General features: G+C 41.8%; 1 protein-coding gene across 4 annotated transcripts in view; it reads right to left on the reverse strand.

The window, feature by feature from the left end:
* The window catches only part of znf335 (zinc finger protein 335), an 83,445-nt gene extending 65,434 nt beyond the window's left edge, over positions 1-18,011 (reverse strand). Inside the window, exons 1-8 of one of the 4 annotated variants that reach the window (XM_041204737.1) lie at positions 17,870-18,006; positions 13,283-13,549; positions 11,001-11,237; positions 8,091-8,364; positions 7,625-7,702; positions 6,968-7,219; positions 4,626-4,772; positions 3,160-3,312 (exon numbers count right to left, since the gene is read on the reverse strand). In XM_041204737.1, coding sequence (XP_041060671.1) covers positions 3,160-3,312; positions 4,626-4,772; positions 6,968-7,219; positions 7,625-7,702; positions 8,091-8,364; positions 11,001-11,210 — 1,114 coding nt within the window. In that variant the 5' untranslated portion in view covers positions 11,211-11,237; positions 13,283-13,549; positions 17,870-18,006. Of the gene's footprint in view, positions 1-3,159; positions 3,313-4,625; positions 4,773-6,967; positions 7,220-7,624; positions 7,703-8,090; positions 8,365-11,000; positions 11,238-13,282; positions 13,550-17,599; positions 17,653-17,869 lie in introns of those variants that run through there. The other 3 variants (XM_041204738.1, XM_041204736.1, XM_041204739.1) reach the window with 3 other exon arrangements.
* Positions 18,012-21,005: the final 2,994 nt, after the last annotated feature.

Raw genomic sequence — 21,005 nt, forward strand, 5'->3', positions numbered from 1 at the left:
ACACAAGGATGTCTAAACAAGGGCGAGGATTTCATAATCCAGATATTGTCAGTCAGTTGAGGTCTATAAGCACAGAAGAGTGCTTAATGCAGAATTAAATATTGGCAGTGGGGTTCTGGATGGGTTGGAGTTTGTGCAAGGAGCTTAGAAGAGCATTGATTGGGTGTGATCCTCAGCTCAGTGGTAGCACTCTCAATCTAAGTCAGAAAATGGTAGATTCAAGACCCGCTCCAAAGACTTGAGCACATTATTTTTGCTGACACTTAAGTACAGTGCTATGGAATCAAGTGTCATTCAAATTTAGCTGTGCAGAATACTGCAGGCAGGATATTGCAACACAAACCTTTTCATTCAATGATTGGGCAAATTATAGATCCCTTAATACTATGCAAAAGAAAAAGAACATGAGAGTCCCTATGGGTCTTGGCCAATACTTACCCCTTAAACAACACAACTAAAACAGTTTAATTGGTCATTTGTTTCATTTTTGTGAGGACTTGCTCCGCGTAATTTGGCTACCATATTTTTTTACATTATAACAGTGACCGCACTTTCGTTGGCAGCGAAACACTTTGGGAGATGTTGTGAGGTTGTGAAAAGCGCTATATAAATACCGATTCTTCCCTGCTTCACTAAGGACATCTAATAAAGCTGTAGATGAGGGTTTTACTAGCAGTGAGGTGATAGGAATGGAAGCATGTTAGAAAATGGAGGTAAGTAAAGACGATCTTTGTAATGGATTAGATGTGGAGGTTGAAGTGCAGTCAGGGCCAAATAAAACATCAAGACTGTGGACCACTGAGTTTTCAATGAAAAACTGGAAGATCGAACAAAATGGAGGATGGAGAAGCAGGCTAAAGTGTGAAACCTTTAATGTCAGGAGCTAATCAGGTTGATTTTAATCTTGCCCATGTTAAATTTCTGGATTGTCCATGCCCTGATGTCTTTGAAAACTAGCATCTCATTTCAACCTTACTTTCCTCTCTAAAGTAATTGAACATGTCATCGCTTCCCAAATTCATGCCCATCTTTTCCAAACTCCATGTTTGAACTCCTCCAATCAGATTTTGATCCCTGCTAAACTACCAAAATGGCCCTAATCGAAATCACAACTAATATACTCTTTGATTCTCATCATCCTTCTCAACCCGTTATTATCCTTTGACACAGTTGACCACCTCCATCAACTATTCTCCTCCATTGTTTAGCTGATTCCACCTGGTTCCACTCTCACCTATCCAGTGCAATGCCAAAGAATTTTCTCTTCCTATTTCCACAATCCATGCTGAGGATCATTCCTTGGCCTCATGTCTATTTCTCATTCATTTGCTGCCCTGCAACATTATCCAAAGACACATCACCTTCTATATGATTGCTGAAGACACAAAGCTTTGCTTCACCACCAATTTGCCACACTGGACTAATCCACTGCACTCCTGACCAGCTTCCCATCTTTCGCCCTCCATTAATTTGAACTCATCCAAAATTCTGCCATTCATATCCTGTTCATACATCACCATACAAAACCACTCATCTCCAGCCTTTCCTTAACTTTTCCAGCCCTCTGCGCTCCTCCAATTCTGGCCTTGTGCACTCCTAACTTAATTTTCTCTACCAATGGCAGCTGTGGCCTCAGCCGTCTTGAGTCCAAGCTCTGGAATTCCCTCCCTAAATCTCTCTCTTCCTAAAAGAGGCTCCTTATAATCTACCTCTGACTAAGACCAAGCATTTGTCACTTGTCCTAATGTCTTCTTCTTTGGGTAAGTGTCATTTTCTGTTTGATTACTTTCCTTTTAAGCACCTTGGAGCTTTTTTGTTTATGTCAAAGGTATTATATTAATGCAACATGAGGATAGGCTACAACCTTCATGGAGTCGAGAACTAGAGGACTATGGTGGAGCAATTGGAAATTTTATCAGGATATACACGAGAAGTTGACTATAATCACAGCAATTAGGCAAAGAATAGAAAATGGCTAAAGATGGAACCTTAGCCTGGGTGGAAATGCCATTGCAGGAGACATTCTGTCTGTGTTGAGACAGTCAAGAATAGAACCACAAAATGGTTCTGATATAGGGTACAGGAGGTGGAGGAGGAAGGAGCAGTAGACCATATCGAAGGTTCTGAAGAAGTTGAGAGGAATAATGCCCACAGCTACAGTTTCTCGTGCCTGGATGGTCTCAGTGCTGTGCATGGAAGTAAAACTATCCTGATGTTCACTGTTCCATTTCCATCATTCTAGATTCGAAGTTCAAAGCAAAACATGCATCATCTCTAAAAAAGCTAGTACTTAAGAAGCAAAGGACAATTCTTGTTCCTCACCTATCCAATTGCTGAATTTAAAAAAAAACTGCTATCGAATTAATTGCCACCTGTTTTGAAAAGTAAATACACTCCCTGCAATGGAAGTGATTCTGCAGATCAGGACGAACCCAAGTTCAATCCTCAGTCAATGTTGAGTAAACGGTTATCAGCTAGGACAAAGAGAAATTTCAACAACAAAAACAAACAATAGCACTGATCTCCATTTCATGTATAGCAGATAAGGGTTGGCTGTCTTGCCTCCTATTGTCAAATGCCCTGTTAAAACTCATTGTCGTGATTCATACCTGAAGATTGACTACTTAGGAAAAGTTAAGGAAGTTTGCTGACAACCTTTGAACCATACCTTAGTAGAGGTCTACACCTTCAGGAAAAGTAGAAAAAAAAAACTGGAAAAGAGAAAATGGCACTATCTACATTACTGAAAACTATACAAATCAGGCGGAACCAAGGCACAAATAACCTCTGGTTGCCTGTATAAAGAAGTAGGCTAGAGACTTAACTCCAATCTCTGAAATAAATAGATAGATGAGATCTAGATGGCATCAACTCCAGGTCTCCTTTCTTCCTTAGCTGCTCTGTTACATATAGAATAGGGGAAAGTTGTGAGACAGAGTGGGCACTTTAAAATAATTGGAAGCAAATGAAAAGCTTCCTGATCCTGGAAAGCAACATCAATGGCTAGACTCTGCTGGAATCTCAAACACAAGACCTACATCATCCTTCATTGTCCTCATTTGTTTATGCAGAGGGAAATTATAAACATTGTATCAAGTGCAAAAGAAGTTAAGCAACGGTCTGATGAGAAGCCAATTCAAGAAAGGCAATATATTGTACCATTGATCCCAGACGCTGCTTCCGTCCGCAAAACTTTGCGAGGTCTCCCAGGACGCCTCCGAGGTCGGTCACTGGTAGAAGTTGTGACATTACGATTATAGTTTGGTTGCCTTCCACGTGTCTCATCTTCTGCTGGGTTATAATCGCTGTCAGCTAAAGGAAGAGAGATTATTTTCTAGAATGGAAAACTACCTAGGAGGAGTAAGCAATTTATCAGGTTGAAGACGTAAAGCAGCATGTTTTTCGTAAAACTGATAAAGTGACACTTTTGCTTATCAAACAAGGGATCACACAAATATAAAATTTTGCTACACATTCTAAATATATTTTCCAGGACAGAAAATGCTGGAAATGCTCAGCAGGTTTGGCAGCATCTGTGGGGAAAGAAACGGAATAGCACTTCAAACCTATTACATTTCTAACTTTTTCCCGTTGTGATGAAAGGTTACAGGCCTAAAATGTTAACTCTGTTTCTCTCTCCACAGATGCTGCCAAACCTAATTATTTACAGCATTTTCAGTTATTTCAGATTTTCAGCATCTGCAGCATTTTGCTTTTGTATATTTTTCAGGACTTCACTCTCGATGAATGTCACATGGCTAGGTTATATACCAACAAAAGTTAAAATCTCAATCTATTCTCTGATGTGGAACCCAGTGTTCAGATCAATGCCTGTACTAATTTCATAGCGGCTCCAACTTAAACAGACCATGTCACTTCCTGTCACTACAGTACCACATCACCTCTTAACTGCATGCTGCCTATCAGTTGTTTCCAAGTGGGAGCTCACAAGATACCCTATTTCATTCAAATTAAAACTAAAAATTCATTGTGGAGCTTCTCTATTTACAACATCAATATAACTGCAACAATTCTACTAGTCCACCTACATTGATCAATATTATGACTCTCATTTACTGCTCCTGGTCTCAGTATAATGGAGAGGCTGATATACATCTTTGGTAGTTTTTTTAAGCCAAAACGATTGGAGAAAGAATTGCATTGAGGCTAAAACATGAACAAACAAAATAGATGGTGTGATTTTTGACCTGCAAACGTTTGAATGCTGAAACAGTACCAAAAGAGAAAACACTTTCCTTTCCAAATGCCCCCAATGAGCATGAAATTAGACCCAAACCCAACAGACTAAAATCTATTGTGGAATGAAAGGAATCCAAATGGAATTTCCATCTAGAAGGACTAAAGACATCAGCAGCCCACTGAAACATAGCAATGCAATCACACTGTATTCAACCCTGCAAGCTGATTAGCAATATTTGCTTCAATTGTGCCAGGATGCCACCATATTGAGACATTGAGACAGATGCAAACCCCTTTTGCTGTGTCCTGGCAGATTTCTTTCAACTATATTGGGTGCTGACTGTGCTACATCTCATGTTGTGCTTCCTGAAGTAAACGTACTTAATGAAAGGCCTGTTCCCAAACTTTTATTAGAAATGCATTACCCTCTCGATCATCAATGGCTCCAGCATCCACAATATCATCATCCTCCTCTTCTTGCTCTTGCTCCTGAGCCTTATTTTCCTCTGGTCTTGGTGACACATTTTGCTTCCTCGGCCGTCCCCTCCCTCTCTTTTTAGATAGGAAACCACCTAGGAAATGACATGGAAGTTCAAATGAAGGTTTAGCTTTAAGTCCCCACACACCATTCGACCATATGTGTAGCGAATGCTGTAAGCAGATATTCTCCACAACGAAACACATGCAGTGAGATTTCAAAATGCAGACCTATGCATTCAAAAATCAGATACACTGATTCTTCCCTCTTGTAATTATGTGTAAAGGAATACAATGAAGTAAAATTAAAGAATCCAAAGCAAAAGGAATACACAAATTTCTTTTAAAAATTATTTATAGTTCATACACATTTTTGATTTACTTGTTGCAACAATGCCCCATGACAAAGGGTTTGTTTACTGTAGAGTTACAGAATATTTTTAATCAAGAGCTATTCTCCACAATACTCCAACATATGAAACCATAGAGTATTGGACAGGCCCACATTTGTAAGCTGTATCCAACTTCAGCTGCATAATAGAGAGAAACTACTGACTGGAGAACAGGGAATGTATTATAGAAAAGGGAATAAAAACAACACCAACTAATGATGATAACTTTAGCGAAGTAGTTTTGCTGAAGCCTTTTCTTGTCACACTGCTCAAATGACATCCAGTATTTGATGAACATAAAATTTCCTTTCGTTAAATAGTGGGAAGGTCAAAGACAATAGCTCAAATAGCCATTCCCTAGCCACAGAATACATCCTCCTCCCTATCCATTGTCTGAAGCTGAACAGGGCTGATCTTTACCTCGTTATTCTATCTAACCCAGAGCTGAGCCTCCAACCCCATGTTTTCTTCATCACCAAAATCACCTAGTTCCACCTCTGCAATATCACCTATCTCCATTCCTGCCTTAATTCATTGAATTGAAACCCTCATCAATACCGTTGATCCCTCTAGGCTTGGCTGCCAGTGCTCTCCTGCTGGCCTCCCGCCTTCCACAAAACTTAGCTCCTCCAAACCTCTTCCTGCCCATATCCTAATTCGTACCAAGTCCCATTTACCCATCACTTCTGTGTTTGCTGACCTACACTGGCTTCAGTCTGACATTGTCTCACTTTAGGATTCTCGTTTTTGTGTTCAAATCCCTCCACAACCTCACCTTTCCCTATCTCTGACCTCCTCCAGTCTTAAAACCCTCCAGGAGCTTTGCACATCCCCAATTTTCATTGCTCTACCATTGGCATTTGTGCTTAAGCCCTAAGCTCTGGAATTCCCTCTTTAAACTTTTCTGCCTCTCCTTCAAGTCACTTCTTAAAATTTACCTCTTTGACCAAGCTTTTGGTCTCAAGTCCTAATACTGCTCTGTGGATCAATGCAAAATTTTGTCTAACAATGCTCCAGTGAATTGCCTTGGGATGTTTTTACTATGCTAAAGGCATTATATAAACAAGTTAAAGTTGTTTCTCTAGAGATGATGGGTTATTCCCAATTCTCAATGGATATACAACAGTTGGGATTCTCAACTCTGCTGACTTTTCGCAACCTGGCAGGCACATGGGGTAGCAGATCATGCAGTGCCACAAGTGAAAGGGAAATGGACCAGAGATCTCGCTGACAGTATATAAATGTGGGTCATAAGATTGGAATCCGATTGGAGTCCAAGTGCTGTTTGAAAGCCTGAATTGACACCCAAAATTACCAAGGATGTCAATCTACTCTCAGCAAATCGACAGCCATCATACAGTGGTTTGTGCCCAGACAGCAGCACTGTTCTGGTTTAATATCTAACACAGAAGCTCTTTAACAAACTGATCTGTGATTAAATAGAATCATAGAATGGTTACAGCACAGAAGGTTATTCAGCCCAGCATACCCATGCTGGCTGTCCTAAGGAGCAACTCACATACTGCCACTACCCTGCCCGCACCACACATCCCTGCACATTCCTCGTTTCAAGATATTTAGAAAAATGTAGAAACTTTTACGGCACAAAAGGAGGCCACTATGCCTATCGTGTCTGCACCAAGAAATGAACATCCCAACCTAATCCTGTTTTCCAACACTTGGTCCATAGCCCTAGAACTTAAGGGGCTTCATAGTACCCTACCTGGAATGAACAGAGGTCAGCAAACAATGCACTGGGTGGGGAAGGGAAGAGGTTGAGAAAAGTACTGATTTAGAGTTATAAAGTTGTGTGGAAATAACAAAGGTTTCTAGATTTACAGACAGTTAATTAACATAGGGTGACATATGTGGGAAATGAGCATTGGACTGAGAATTACCAATGTTGAGATGTCGATCCTTCATGTGATTGATCAGATTGTCCTTCGAGATGCTTTTATATGGACACATCTTACACTTGAACTGCTGAACCACCACCACCTCCATCATGTCCTCCAGGTTAGACAGGTCATGCTGCTCAAGATGGTCTGCACAGGTGGATGTCGGCCCTTCTCCCAATCCATCACCCGACATGTTGGAAAGCCGGGAGCTGGACATCTGAGAGTTGGACATTTGGGAATCAATAGGACCACCTAAATAGAATACATTAGAGGGTCAAAGTCAGGGGTGGCTGAGTACTAAATACCATGGAAATAATAATCACCTAGAGCACGTGATCTGATTACATTTTTCAAAAGCGCATCCTACAAATCACCCATAAGGGGCAACAGACTGAGGAGCAATGGCAAATTCAAGATAATATTGTAAACATGACAGAAAACTCCAGCATTTTATAACAATAAATTGAACTGTCACAATGATTTGTAAGCCTACAAACTGTACACTAGTGAAATTAACAGATTTGATAAAGTTGTGTACAATGTATTGATCAAAATTTTTAAATTACCACACAGCAAAAAAAAAATACAGGTGATGTTTGAGGAAAACTGTTGCACCTCTGTAACTTCATTAAAGAAAAGCCCAGCAGTTATTCTTACCATCATCAGGGTATGGCAGTACAAGGTACTGAGTGACTTCAGCTCCTTCATCTCCTGCACTCGTTACAGCAATACAACCTGGGGAAAATACCAAATCATCACAACCCAGGCAAGAGTACAGCAGATGGCTTATTCATTTCAAATGTGAGAAATCATATATAAAAACGAGAAGATGCAGAAAACAGATCAGTACCTTCAATATAATCTTTCAACTCTGAAGGGTTTTATACACAAAACATTAAGCTGTCTTTCTGTTTTTAACGGAACATTTTATTACTTTTTCTTTGTGTGAATCAGAATTAGTTAACCAATAGACACCAGGTGTCCCACTTAACAAGCTTTAACTACATCAAAGCCCTGATACTGAGCAGTAATTTACATGGAAATGTCTCATTAGGTGCTGTATTTGTGTGATGAATAATCAGCAGGTATGGTCTTCCAGTAGGAACATTCCAAGGGAACTCACTTTGCATAATGTCAGGTCCAATTGTAGATTCTATAATCTTATCAATAGCTGATCCAAGATCGGAGGATGTAGAAGCGGTCGAGTCCGACACAATCATGGTACCATCTGGTGCCACACTGGAGTGAACCAATACTTGGGCAGATTCAGACACCATGATAGACTGTGTAACTGTGGAGACACTGGACACAATAGTGGACTGAGCAACTGAGGAAGAATCTGGAAGGTGTGTGATGGTTATAACATCAGTGCTGGAACTTGTTTCTGGAACCACCTCCTGGAATATCACAGCAAAAGGAAATGTATTTGTTATGAAGGATTCAGCAGTTTTTGGGTTCAATGCAATCAAAGAGAGTTTAGAGTGCTAAATGGGATCATTTTTCCATTCCAAAGTTCATTGCAGAAATTTTTGCCCAGTTAGCATCATTTAAATAAGGGAACGCTTCAACCAATACATCCCTATTCCAACAGACAACAGCCTGTTTTCAACCGCCCATAGTCACCGAAAACAGGTTTGCAGGTGGAACAAAAATGTCCAAACACAGCTTATACTTTAAAATTTAAAAGATATTGATAAGTTGCATCTACAAAAAGGGCAGCAACGTTAATGTGCATCTTCTAATTTCAATTAACAATATAATTTAAAGTAGTCAAACCGTTTTTCTGAAATCCAGTCTTGAAGGAAGAGTAATCTCCTCTAGTTAAATATTAGGAAGAATGAAGCCTTCAGCCCCTGCTGCAAAAGCCATACCATTACTACCAATTCCTCTCCCTTGCTGTCATTGAGTTGAGCCAGACAGTTTACAATCTTTGCATTCTATTTAATTCCAGGTTGAGATGATGATACCGTATCCTCTCCATCACAAAGACCACCTATTTCCACCTACATAACATCCTTTGTCTCTGCCCCGGCCTCTGCCTATCTGTGGCTGAAATTTTTACCCATTCCTTTGTCACCTCTTGGTATGATTATTCCAATATGCCACTGGCTAGCCTCTCATCCTCCACCAGGACTAGTATTCCAGAGAGTCAGGATGGTGTTCTGGGGGCCTGGGTTCGAATCCCACCATGGCAGATGGTGAAATTTGAATTCAATATAAATCCGGAATTAAAAGTCTGATGATAACCACAAATCCATTGTCGTTGGGTCACTAATGTCCTTTAGGGAATCTGCCATCCTTATCTGGTCTGGCCTACATGTGACTCCAGACCTTAAATGCCCTCTGAACAAGGGCAATGAACGAATAAAAAAAAATCTGCTGCCAGCATCATTCTTGTTTTCAAAACCATTTATGGTCTCATGCTTCATAAGACCATAAGACATAGGAGCAGAAATTAGGCCATTCGGTCCATCGAGTCTGCTTCGCCATTCAATCATGGCTGATAAGTTTCTCAACCCCATTCTCCCACCTTCTCCCCATATCCTTCGATCTCCTTACCAATCAAGAACCTATCTATCTCGGTCTTAAATACACTCAATGACCTGGCCTCCACAGCCTTCTGTGGTAATGAATTCCATAGATCCACCACTCTCTGGCTAAAGAAGTTTCTCCTCAACTCTGTTCTAAAAGGTCTTCCTTTTACTCTGAGGCTGTGCCCTCGGGTCCTAATCTCTCCTACTAATGGAAACATCTTCCCCACCTCCACTCTATCCAGGCCTTTCAGTATTCTGTAAGTTTCAATCAGATCCCTCCTCATCCTTCTAAACTCCATCGATTATAGATCCAGAGTCCTCAAACGTTCCTCATATGTTAAGCCTTTCATTCCTGGGGTCATTCTCGTGAACCTCCTCTGGACCCTCTCCAGGGCCAGCACATCCTTCCTGAGATACGAGGCCCAAACTTGCTCACAATATTCTAAATGTGGTCTGACCAGAGTCTTATAAAGCCTCAGCAGCATATCCCTGCTTTTATATTCTAGTCCTTTCGAAATAAATGCCAACATTGCATTTGCCTTCCTAACTACCGACTCAACCTGCAAGTTAACCTTAAGAGAATCCTGGACTAGGACTCCCAAGTCCCTTTGCACTCCAGACTTCTGAATTCTCTCCCCATTTAGAAAATAGTCTATGCCTCTATTCTTCCTACCAAAGTGCACTACATTCTCCCATCCTACTGCCCTCTGAATTCCTCCAATTCTGCCATTTTGGTATCATATGCTCCTTTTTTTCCCCCGAAAGAATGTTGAATATGCCTTTATTGGTCTGGAGCCCTAGCTCTGAAACACCTCACTTAAACCACTTTGCTTCTTCTCCTCGAAGATGTTTCCAAAACCCAGCTCTTTGACCAAGCTTTTGGTCACCTCTCCAGTTGGCTACTACTTTGGCTCAGAGCCCTCCTTTGTCAGATCGCCCTTCTGTAAAGCACCTTAGAAATTTCTTTTACATTAAATGCACTATATAATTAACTATATAAATGCAAGTTGCAACTTAAAAAAGGGAGAATCAAATAAATGAATATTGTAATGTTACAAAGTGACATACAATCATGTAACACTATCTGTAAAGTGCACAAAAATTACTTTACAAACAAGGCTGGTTATTGCATCATTGCACGATTCACTGAAATTATAGACATTTTTATCTTAGCTACATTGGTTATCTCATTAAAATTAATTAGCATTGGATATTACTCAAGTACCCTGTAAATTAAGCAAATTACTCGGACCTGGAATTTCCATTTTAAGGAGCAAAAAAATAAAAATAATTTAACAGATTACTGTGAAGTATGTCAGTGTGATTGTGAATTGCCCCTTTATGGGCACTTTAGAGAATTGCAAACCAGTCATTGTGAATGGAAGGTGGCTAATTCAGCTCAACATTAAAAGAATGCCCTGAGGATGGATAGTGGATAACTGTGACTTTTACAGTCGATACGTTGCCTCAATGCACAAGTTCCATTTATGGTTCCATACCATAGATTGTTCTGAGCTCTGGCCCACACCAGAGTCAACGGCTGAGCCGTTGTCTGCCTCAGATGCCATGCCAAGGGTGGTTACTGTGTCGCTGCTGTCTGCAGATACTGCCTCAGATGTCTCCACTGCCATGCCACTCTCGGAAGGTTCCTCCTGCCCTGAAGGAGCAGCATCACTGCTGCTCTGTACTGCATTCTCCTCCAGTTCCATCACGTCACCTGTCTGTTACAAGAAGGTCTGCAATAAAAAAAGCAGTGATAATGGGGAGGGTCAGACAAGGCTGTTTTATTAGGAAATGTTACTGTGGTAATGTCAACAGAATTCGGGCTTTTCGATATAAATAAAGTGACACCAGAAGAATATTTCTTTATGCTCAACTCCCAAACTGCTGGCAAGTCTGGGGAAATGTCTAGTGCCCCTTGGATTGACAGATTTTGCATATTTTCAACTAAAAAATACAAAATAAATCAGGAATAAGTCAAATTATTCAAATATTCAGCCTAGACTTGTCAAATAAGAACTTTTAAACACATTTTAATTAGTTCCATTCCGATTACATGGTTATCCATCTCTCCTTTCACTTTTTCCCCCAGTCCTGTTTGGTTTTTGCACCCTAACAAATCTGTCTTTTCAAGAGCATAAGTTTAAAATCTTTTCCTCCTGGATCCAAAATGACTGGTGGGAGCAATTTTTTCAAAGGGTTGTAAATGCTTGACAGGCCATTTTCTTCCTGATGAGCCAATCAAAAGCTCATACATTTTCATGACCTCAGGACATCCCAAAACACGCAGCCAACAATGTATTTTTTTGTTTTTCAAGTACAGTCACTGTTATAATGTAGGAAAATGTGGCAGGAAACATGTGCATAGCAAGGTCCCCAAAACAGCAATGAGAGATTACCTATGTTAGTGATGTTGGTCCAGGGATAAATATTGTCCAAGACACTGGGGAGAACTCTATTGTTCTTCTGCAAAGTACTGTCATGGGATATTTTATGTCTACCTAACAGCCAGATTTATACACGATGAAATAAGAGCAGAATAGGCATACTTGCTTTTGTATAGAACTTTTTACAACCCTGGGGTATCCCAAAGCATTTTACAGCCAATTAAGTGCCTCTGAAGTGTAGCCCCTGTTGTAATGTTCGGTGACTCGGCAATCAATTAAGACACGTGCCCAAAAGCAACTAAGTAATAACCAGATTTTTTGTTTAGTGATGTTGCTTGATGAATGGATTTATCTGAAAGATGGCACCTTTAATAGTGCTGGGAGGAACAGCCTAGATTATATGCTTAAACCTCTGGGGTGGAACTTGAACCTTCAACCTTCTGTCTCAGGAGGCAGTAAGACTGAGCCACTTCCTTTTAAAATGTGTATGATCGCATCAGATACAAATAGATCTATCTCTGGTACATTAAGAAATTAAGAGAAAAAGACAGTGCTGGGACTCAAATAAAGGCAGAGCATTCTGGCAACATAGCAACATTGTCAGCATCTCAGAGAAATAGATTTGCCATCGCAGAGCTGTCATTTTTTTAAAGTTGTAATTTCTCGCTGTGATTAAGTATGAAGACCTGGGAATGTGCAGAGTGAGCTATTAACCTCAAGCCAATATCAGGTTGTTTTACTAAGTGTATAAACTGACAAGCTGCAGAGAGTAGGACCTTCACAGAAAATGATACTTATAACCTTTCACCACCTGTCACCTTGGTCTTCTATTCCACTTGCTATTTACAAGGAGTATAGAAGAGCGACCGTAAGAGCAGCAAAGATTGAATTACCAAAAGTTACAAACAAGGGCTGCAAGAGTTACCAGCTTGAACCTTTATGTTAAAACAATCAAACCAGCTCACATGCCTCGAGTTTCACTATGGTGCTGCATTAATACTGTATGTCTTGGCCAATGTCTATACATCAAGCAACGTCACTAAACAAAAATATCTGCTTGTTATTTAGTTGCTTTTGGACACGTGTCTCAATTGACTGCCGCATTACCGTACATTACAACAGGGATTACACTTAAGAGAAACTTAATTGGCTGTAACATACTTTGTTTCACCTCCAGTTTGTAAAAGGTTCTATACAAATTCAAGTATGTCCACTCTCTTCTTCGTTTATAGTGTATAGATCGGGCAAAGTTTATGTACGCCATGGCAGATGATGGAATTTGAATCCAATAAAAAAATTCTGGAATTAAAAGTCTAATGATGGCCATGAAACCATTGCGTAAAACCCATCTAGTACATTAATGCCCTTTAGGGAAAGAAATCTGCCATCCTTACCTGGTCTGGTCCACATGTGACTCCAGACTCACAGCAATCTGGTTGAATCTTAAATGCACTCTAAACAAGGGCAACTAGGTATGGCCATGCGTGTTTTCTGATTCTGCAGAGCATTTTGGCTGTTCAATATATTCTCAAGTAAATGTTTTCTTCAAACTGCATTTCAAGATTAATTATTAAATCTGGGTCATTGCAATCCAAATTCAGTAAAGACTAAATGTAGGCTTTTGTTCGCAGAGGTCTCCGTTTGTGGAAAGTATAGTCCAACTATGAACGAGGAAAAAAATTATGAAAAACTTGAGCCGAGATGGATTCCATTTAAAACATTCGATAATCCTTCTCTAGAGGAGAACACAATCTTAATTAGTGCTAGGTCATTTGAGTGAAATCAACAAAGCACTTTTTCCATACAAAGGATTGTGGAATTTTGAAACTCGTCCCCCATAAGGCTGTGGATGCTGCATCAATTGAGATCGAAAGATTTTTGTTAGGCAGATGTATCAAGGGATATGGAACAAAGGCAGGTAAATGTTGTTCAGTTACAGACCAGCATGATTTGATTGAATGACAGAACAGGCTCAAAGATCTGAATGGCCTCCTCCTGTTCCTTTAGTCTTCCAGATGTTGACTGGCCTGCTGCACCTCAATTTTTATTTGTGATATTAATAGTGTTACAATTTCTAAGCATGTTCCAGCTACATTTTGAAAGGTTGTTTTTTTAGGGCACTGTAAATCAAAAATCACATTCCAACTATTGTTGAAGTGACAATGTAACAGGTCACGTGAAGGAGAAAGAGATGACGATAGAGGAGCAAACACATGGAGGGAGAGGGACAGACTAGCCTCCAAGAATCAGTTACAAAATTTGATGATTGCAGTGATCTCTTCGAAAGTTGCAGTGATGCCAGCCCTCATCTCCCCCCATGTCCTTGAGTCATAACTCTTTTGTAAATGGAAATTTGGCCTCAGACAGCAGTGCTTCTTCCAATATACAAGGCAGAAATGGAGATGGCACTGTCGATGTCAATTTCTGTTGCCATAGATATTTTTGATAGGAATCAGTACATAATTCCCCAGTAACCACTGTTCATGTTAGTCTAAACAGTATGGAGCATGCTAGTCAACTATAATATGCAACACAGCTGAGTTCAACAGCCACATAAGTGCATTTTACAGCATGGTTCCTGATTAGTAATCAGGAGCATGAACCTTGGATAATCTTTGCCTTTAGAACTGGAAGAGTGCCTGGAATTGAGTACAATTTCTCTGCTCACCTGCTGTAGCTGACTCAGCACAGAGCAGCAATTGAACCAATGACTTCCCTATTCTGTGTGGCAGTTCAATAACTGGCAATGTATTTGCCATAAAGAGGACATGGATCTCTCTATCTTACTTATTTAAATTAACTGTTAGTTTTATAGCACCGCTAAGGCTGCAAAGGAAACATGTATCAATCGGAAACAGAATAAGACTTAATTGAAAAGCAACAGGTGTGATTTTTCTAGTTTTTAATCTTTTTCTTGGATGGGACACTTCACGTTTGGATCATTGGGTCTCCAGTCTGGAATTTGTTCCCAACCTTCCTTCTTGGTCTATACCTTTAAGGCCCTCCACATATCTCCTTTTTCTCACCAACTCTTTCAATAACCCTCCTAATTTCTTCATCCTTGGCTTGCTACTCAAATGTGTTCCCCTTTGTGACTACTATGGAGGTTTTCTTCGGTGAACGTCACTACACGGCTCAAATCATCTGGACTCAAAGTAAAAGTCTGCAAAAGCAGGGAAAGGAAAGCCATGTTTTAGCTGCAGGTGGGCACAGGAGATATTGGCAGCACGAGTCCAGGCTCTGCTTGCAATTCCGCACGTGCAAGAGTTAGGCATGCAGTTGGGGAAACGGAGCTCACTCCAATATCCCCATCAATGTTTAAATGGAAAGCAAATATTTGAGCTGTGACTGATTTGTTTTTTGCAGCTAAAATTCATCTGTGAAACATTGTGGTTTCCGTGTATCTAGAGTACGATTCATTAGACACCCTGCATCTAAGTAACAATTCACACCCCATCCAATTTAAAATTAGTTATATACATTGTACATCTGAAATCCCTTTCAGACTTAATTTCCCAAAACCTTTGCGTGCAATGTAAACGCTCAAACTTATTGCACCGTGTTTCAATACAATCCAATGCTTATTGTACCAAATTTACCATTGATTTCTTTACAGTTGCTGTAACCATGACTGTACAATTCTGCCCATTTGATACCACAATAAAATTACAGACAGCAATCATTTACTGTTCGCCTATCTTGTCAGTGGTGACAGAGAATATAATCTTCATATAAATGCAAAATCTGATTGCCTGTGGTTGAGATCGTTGCTGACAGTGAGCCTTCAGAATGTGTTGTCCACACTGTTGCAGGTCAGAACTTCATTTTAATGTTAAAAACTTAACCTATTTTGTTGCAAGTGACTCAAAAATAAACACAAGCTTATATAAAAGAACTTTAATTTGTCTCCATTGATCACAGAATCTTATTGTACAGGTACCCAATCGTGCTTGTGCCAGGTCCAATTAATCCCAACTCTACCACTCTTGCCCCATAGCCCTGCAAACTATTCCCTTCAAGTATTTATTCAATTCTTTTTTAAAAGTTACCACTGAATTTACCATAAAGTGATCATAAATGTCACAAATATTTAATCACTCTAATGTAAATTCAGATTTCTTGAATACAGAAGTCAACTGCAAATGGTGTGAGGCATTAGGCTGTTGGCCTCATTTCTGCTGGCATTCTGAATTTCTCACAAAACTTTCTCAACCCTTCTGTGCTAGTGGCATTAACATTGCTGGTAACCAAGGGCAGTACACTATTTACATTGTGTTCGACATTATAAATATCAGCCTGTTGCCTCTGCTGTTGTTTTCATAGCCAACACTGCTAAACAGCCATTCCAAATTTTAACTTCAAGGGCTACCATAATCCAGCAAACTGTAAATTTAATAAATAGTAATTAGCAATGTAATGACAGGGAGTGGTTGCCACCTATTTGTGCTTGAGCAGGTTTCCATAAGTTTCTACACTGTAACCTAGTCATCAATTTTTAAATAAAAAGCAAAAATGAATCTAGCATAGCATTTGTGGTCCCAGCACCAGCCTTCACAATCCAATGCTACCCAGGAGGTAATGAGCTCTAGAACAAAAACAAAAATACCTGGAAAAACTCAGCAGGTCTGACAGTATCTGCGGAGAGGAATACAATTGACATTTCAAGTCCGTATGACCCTTCATAAGAACATATGGAGTCATACGGACTCAAAACGTTAACTGTATTCCTCTCCGCAGATGCTATCAGACCTGCTGAGTTTTTCCAGGTGTTTTTGTTCTAGATTTCCAGCATCCGCAGTATTTTGCTTTTATTTTAGGTAATGAGCTCTTCCTGCTACACAAGGCTCTGGTCAGAGATCAGCTGCAGTGGAATTTTTACCCAGACTACGACATTCCTGGCAGTCTTTATGCAATATTCCGTAAAAGCCATGCTACAGACAGGAACAATGTCCAGCTTCAGTTTTGGTCTTAGCACAAGGCAACAGGCCAAGTCAGGGGTCAGGATTACAGTCCATTTCTGTTCATTTGATTTAAGTTTAACTAAAAGTGCTACTGAGCCATTCGAATGCAATTGCTTAGTTTGAAAAAGAAAGGAAATTTCAGTCTGTTTTCATGGATATTAAGTAAAAATGAATTATTAAAGCAGGCCATGCAAGGAGACTCCAATTTACAGGTGCTACCATGGTGAAACTGATCATTTTCTATTGTGATCTCAGGTCTTCTATCCCTATGAACACATCTTCTATATGCTACCTGCCTGACAGCGTGTATTCATGCTGTTGCCTGTCAACCCCTGTGGCACTTCCTACTGAATAACACTGCTTTGTTTGGCTGTTGCACCCCTGTTTCTACTATTAACTGTTCATTAGTGCTCTAGCTACTACCCATCATCTGTGCCAATACCTCACAGCAATACAGCAGCATCTGTCAAAGTACTCAAGGCCTAGCAACAGACCTACAGCATTCAGAGTACTCAGATCATGGTCATCACATTCCTACTGCCCCAATGTTGCCCCCTCCCCAGCAATGTCATCCCCACTAACCCCACCCTTGGCCCCAGTCAGTACCCCCTGCAGCCACCTCACCCCAAGTCAGTTCCCCACACTGCCCCCGCCCCATGTGCCCCCTCACCCCCCCCCGTCAATGATCCCCACTGCCCCCACCCCATTAGTGCCCCCTCACCCCAAGTCAGTGTCCCCAATATCACTCACCTCCAGTCATTGCTCCCCATTACCCCCTCAACATACCAGTGCCCCCCAGCTCCCTCTCAGTCGGTGCCCTGCATTGCCCCCACCCCGTGCTGCCTCCGCTCTGCCTGTTCCTTGCTCCTCTCTCATTTCCACTCAGGCACTGAGCCGAGCTCCTATTGAGGGGGGAGGGGGTGATCCCGGGCCCTCAGGCCCCGCTCCGTCAGGCCGCCTTGGCCTCGCCTCCCGCGCCTCGCCCACAACCTGCCTTCCGAGCGGCCGCCTGTTCCTTACCTTCACTCCGGCGCTGCAGAAACCGCGAAATTACAAAGTGCCGGCACAACACAGCTGCCCCCCAACAGCTCACAAACCTACACAAATAAGACGGCAATCTGGGAAGACGCCATCTCGCCTCCCCGGCCGCATCACCCCCTGGGCCTTCTTTTGTATTCATGAGCGCAAGGACCTGCTCTGGCAGCTGGAGAAGGGGAGGCTCAGACCGAGCGGCAATGATCCCAAAAATTATTAAACTCACAGACAATTAATTAAGCTCCAGGGGCGGGATTTGAATTATGCCCTGTGAGATCCGAAAGGAAATTTAGAGAACTAGTTTTTTTAATGTGCGGATGTGGATGGGTTTAGCCTTGGGTGGGTTTAGTCGGTGAAGTGGCCGCGATGTAAAGAAAATGATGTACGGTGCGTCTGACGTCACTGGCGTCCCATGCGTCTGATGTCGGGGGGCGGGGGCTAATGTGAGCTCCAGAGTGAATGATGTAACATTGGTTCCAAAGGTGCCCAGGGTTAGAGCACCAGCAGCAATCTGCCAAATGCAAAGTCACCTTACAAAATGTCTCATTATATTGACCCAGTATTTGTTGAAGTAGAACATCATTCTCCCTTTTATAAGATTTATTCGCCTCATCCTTTAGCAAAATTTTTTTGCTTGGCAAATTGCTGGAAGTGCCAAGACAGCGAGGTGGCTGAGGCATCGGGCACCTTGGTGAATGACAGGACCAACGGTCTCACTCCCTAACCAATGAGATTTAAGAATAGAACAATAACAAAGAAGGAAATATGACAAATTTAGCGTGTGTAATAGCCTAGTGGTAATATAACTAACATTAGTAATCCAAAGATCCAGACTAACGCTCCAAATAGATGAGTTCAAATCTCCACCACAGCAGCTGGAGAAGTTTATCTATTAATTAACAAATCTGGAATAAAAAGCTAGTCTCGGTGATGATAATCATGAAACTACCAGATTGTAGTAAAACTGCTCTGGCTTACTAATGACCTTCAAGGAAGGAACTCTGCCGTTCTTACTTGGTCTGGCCTACATGTGGTTCCAGACATGCAGCAAAGTGGTTAACTCTTAATTGTACTCTGACCATTGAGGATGGAGATGTTTGTGTAGCATTCTCCTCCGGTTAGTTTCTTAATTGTCGACCACCAATTACAACTGGATGTGGCAGGACTGCAGATCTTTGATTTGATTTGTTGGCCATGGGATCACTTAGCTCTGTTTATAACATGCTGTTTATCATGTCGTAGCTTCACAGTGTTCTGTACCATTCTCAACTCAGATAGTGAAGCATTCTATGCCTGCATGCATCAAGACATGAACAACATTGGGTTTAAAAGTGGCAAGTAACATTCATGGCACACAAGTGCCAGGCAATAACCATCTCCAACCAGAGAGAATCTAACCATCTACACTTGATGTTCAATGGCTTACCTTTCTGAATGCTTATCATCAACATCCTCAGGGCTCACCATTGACCAGTAACTTAACTAACCAGCTATATAAATACTAGGGCTACAAGACCAGGTCAGAGGCTAGAAATTCTGTCCCCAAAGCCTGTCCACCACCTGCAAGGCACAAATCAGGAATGTGATGGAACACTGTCTACTTGCCTGTCAAAAAGCTCAACAGCATCCAAGACAAAGCAGTCCATTTGACAGCACCCCATCCACCCCCTTAAATATTCACTCCCACCACAGTGTTACCAGTGTTTACTATCTACAAGCTAGACTGTAGCAACTTGCAAAGATTCCTTTGCAAACGCCTTCCTAATCTGTAACCTCTACCACTGAGAATAATAAGGGTAGCAGGTGCATGGGAACACCACCACCTGCAAGTTCCCCTCCAGGTCACACACCATCCTGACCTCTTCACCATGGACTTCCAATCCCTCTACACCTCCATCCCCCACCGGGATGGTCTGGCGGCTCTCCGCTTCTTCCTCAAACAGAGGCCCGAACAATCCCCATCCACCACTACTGTCCTCCGTCTGGCTGAACTTGTTCTAACACTGAACAATTTCTCCTTTAACTCCTCTCACTTCCTCCAAATAAAAGATGTGTCTATGGGTACCCGCATGGGCCCCAGCTATGCTTGTCTCTTTATGGGGAATGTGGAACATTCCTTGTTCCAGTCCTACTCCGGCCCCCTCCCACAACTCTTTCTCTGGTACATTGCTGATTACTTTGGTGCTGCTTCATGCTCCCATCGGGACCTGGAAAAATTTATTAACTTTGCTTCCAATCTCCACCCCTCCATCATTTTCACATGGTCCATCTCTGACACTTCCCTTCCCTTTCTTGAACTCTCTGTCTCAATTTCTGGTGATAGACTGTCCACCAATATCCATTACAAGCCTACCGACTCCCACAGCTACCTCGACCACAGCTGCTCACACCCCACTTCCTGTAAGGACTCCATCCCATTCTCTCAGTTCCTTCACTTCCATCGCATCCGTTCTGATGATGCCACTTTCAAAAACAGTTCCTCTGACATGTCCTCCTTCTTCCTTAACCGAGGTTTTCCACCCACGGTTGTTGACAGGGCCCTCAACCGTGTCCAGCTCATCTCCACGCATCCGCCCTCACACCTTCCTCTCCCTCCCAGAACCCTTGTCCTCAATTATCACCCCACCAGCCTCCGCATTCAAAGGATCATCCTCTGCCATTTCCGCCAACTCCAGCATGACACTACCACCAAACACATCTTCCCTTCACCCACCCCCAGTGGCATACTGTAGGGATCGTTCCCTCTGTGTCACCCTGGTCCACTCCTCCATCACCCCTTACTTCTCAACCCCCTTCCACAGTACCTTCCCATGCGACCGCAGAAGATGCAACACCTGCCTCTTCACTTCCCCTCTCCTCACCGTCCAAGGGCCCAAACACTCCTTTCAAGTGAAGCAGCTTTTCACTTGCACTTCCCTCAACTTTGTCTACTGCATTCGTTGCTCCCAATGCGGTTTCCTCTACATTGGAGAGACCAAACGCAGATTGGGTGAGCCCTTTGCAGAACACCTTCGGTCTGTCCGCAAGCATTACCCAGGCCTCCCTGTCATTTGCCATTTCAACATTCCACCCTGCTGTCTTGCCCACATGTCTGTCCTTGGCTTGCTGCATTGTTCCAGTG

The sequence above is a fragment of the Carcharodon carcharias genome, chromosome 14, assembly GCF_017639515.1.
Source record: "Carcharodon carcharias isolate sCarCar2 chromosome 14, sCarCar2.pri, whole genome shotgun sequence".
Classification (NCBI taxonomy): domain Eukaryota; kingdom Metazoa; phylum Chordata; class Chondrichthyes; order Lamniformes; family Lamnidae; genus Carcharodon; species Carcharodon carcharias.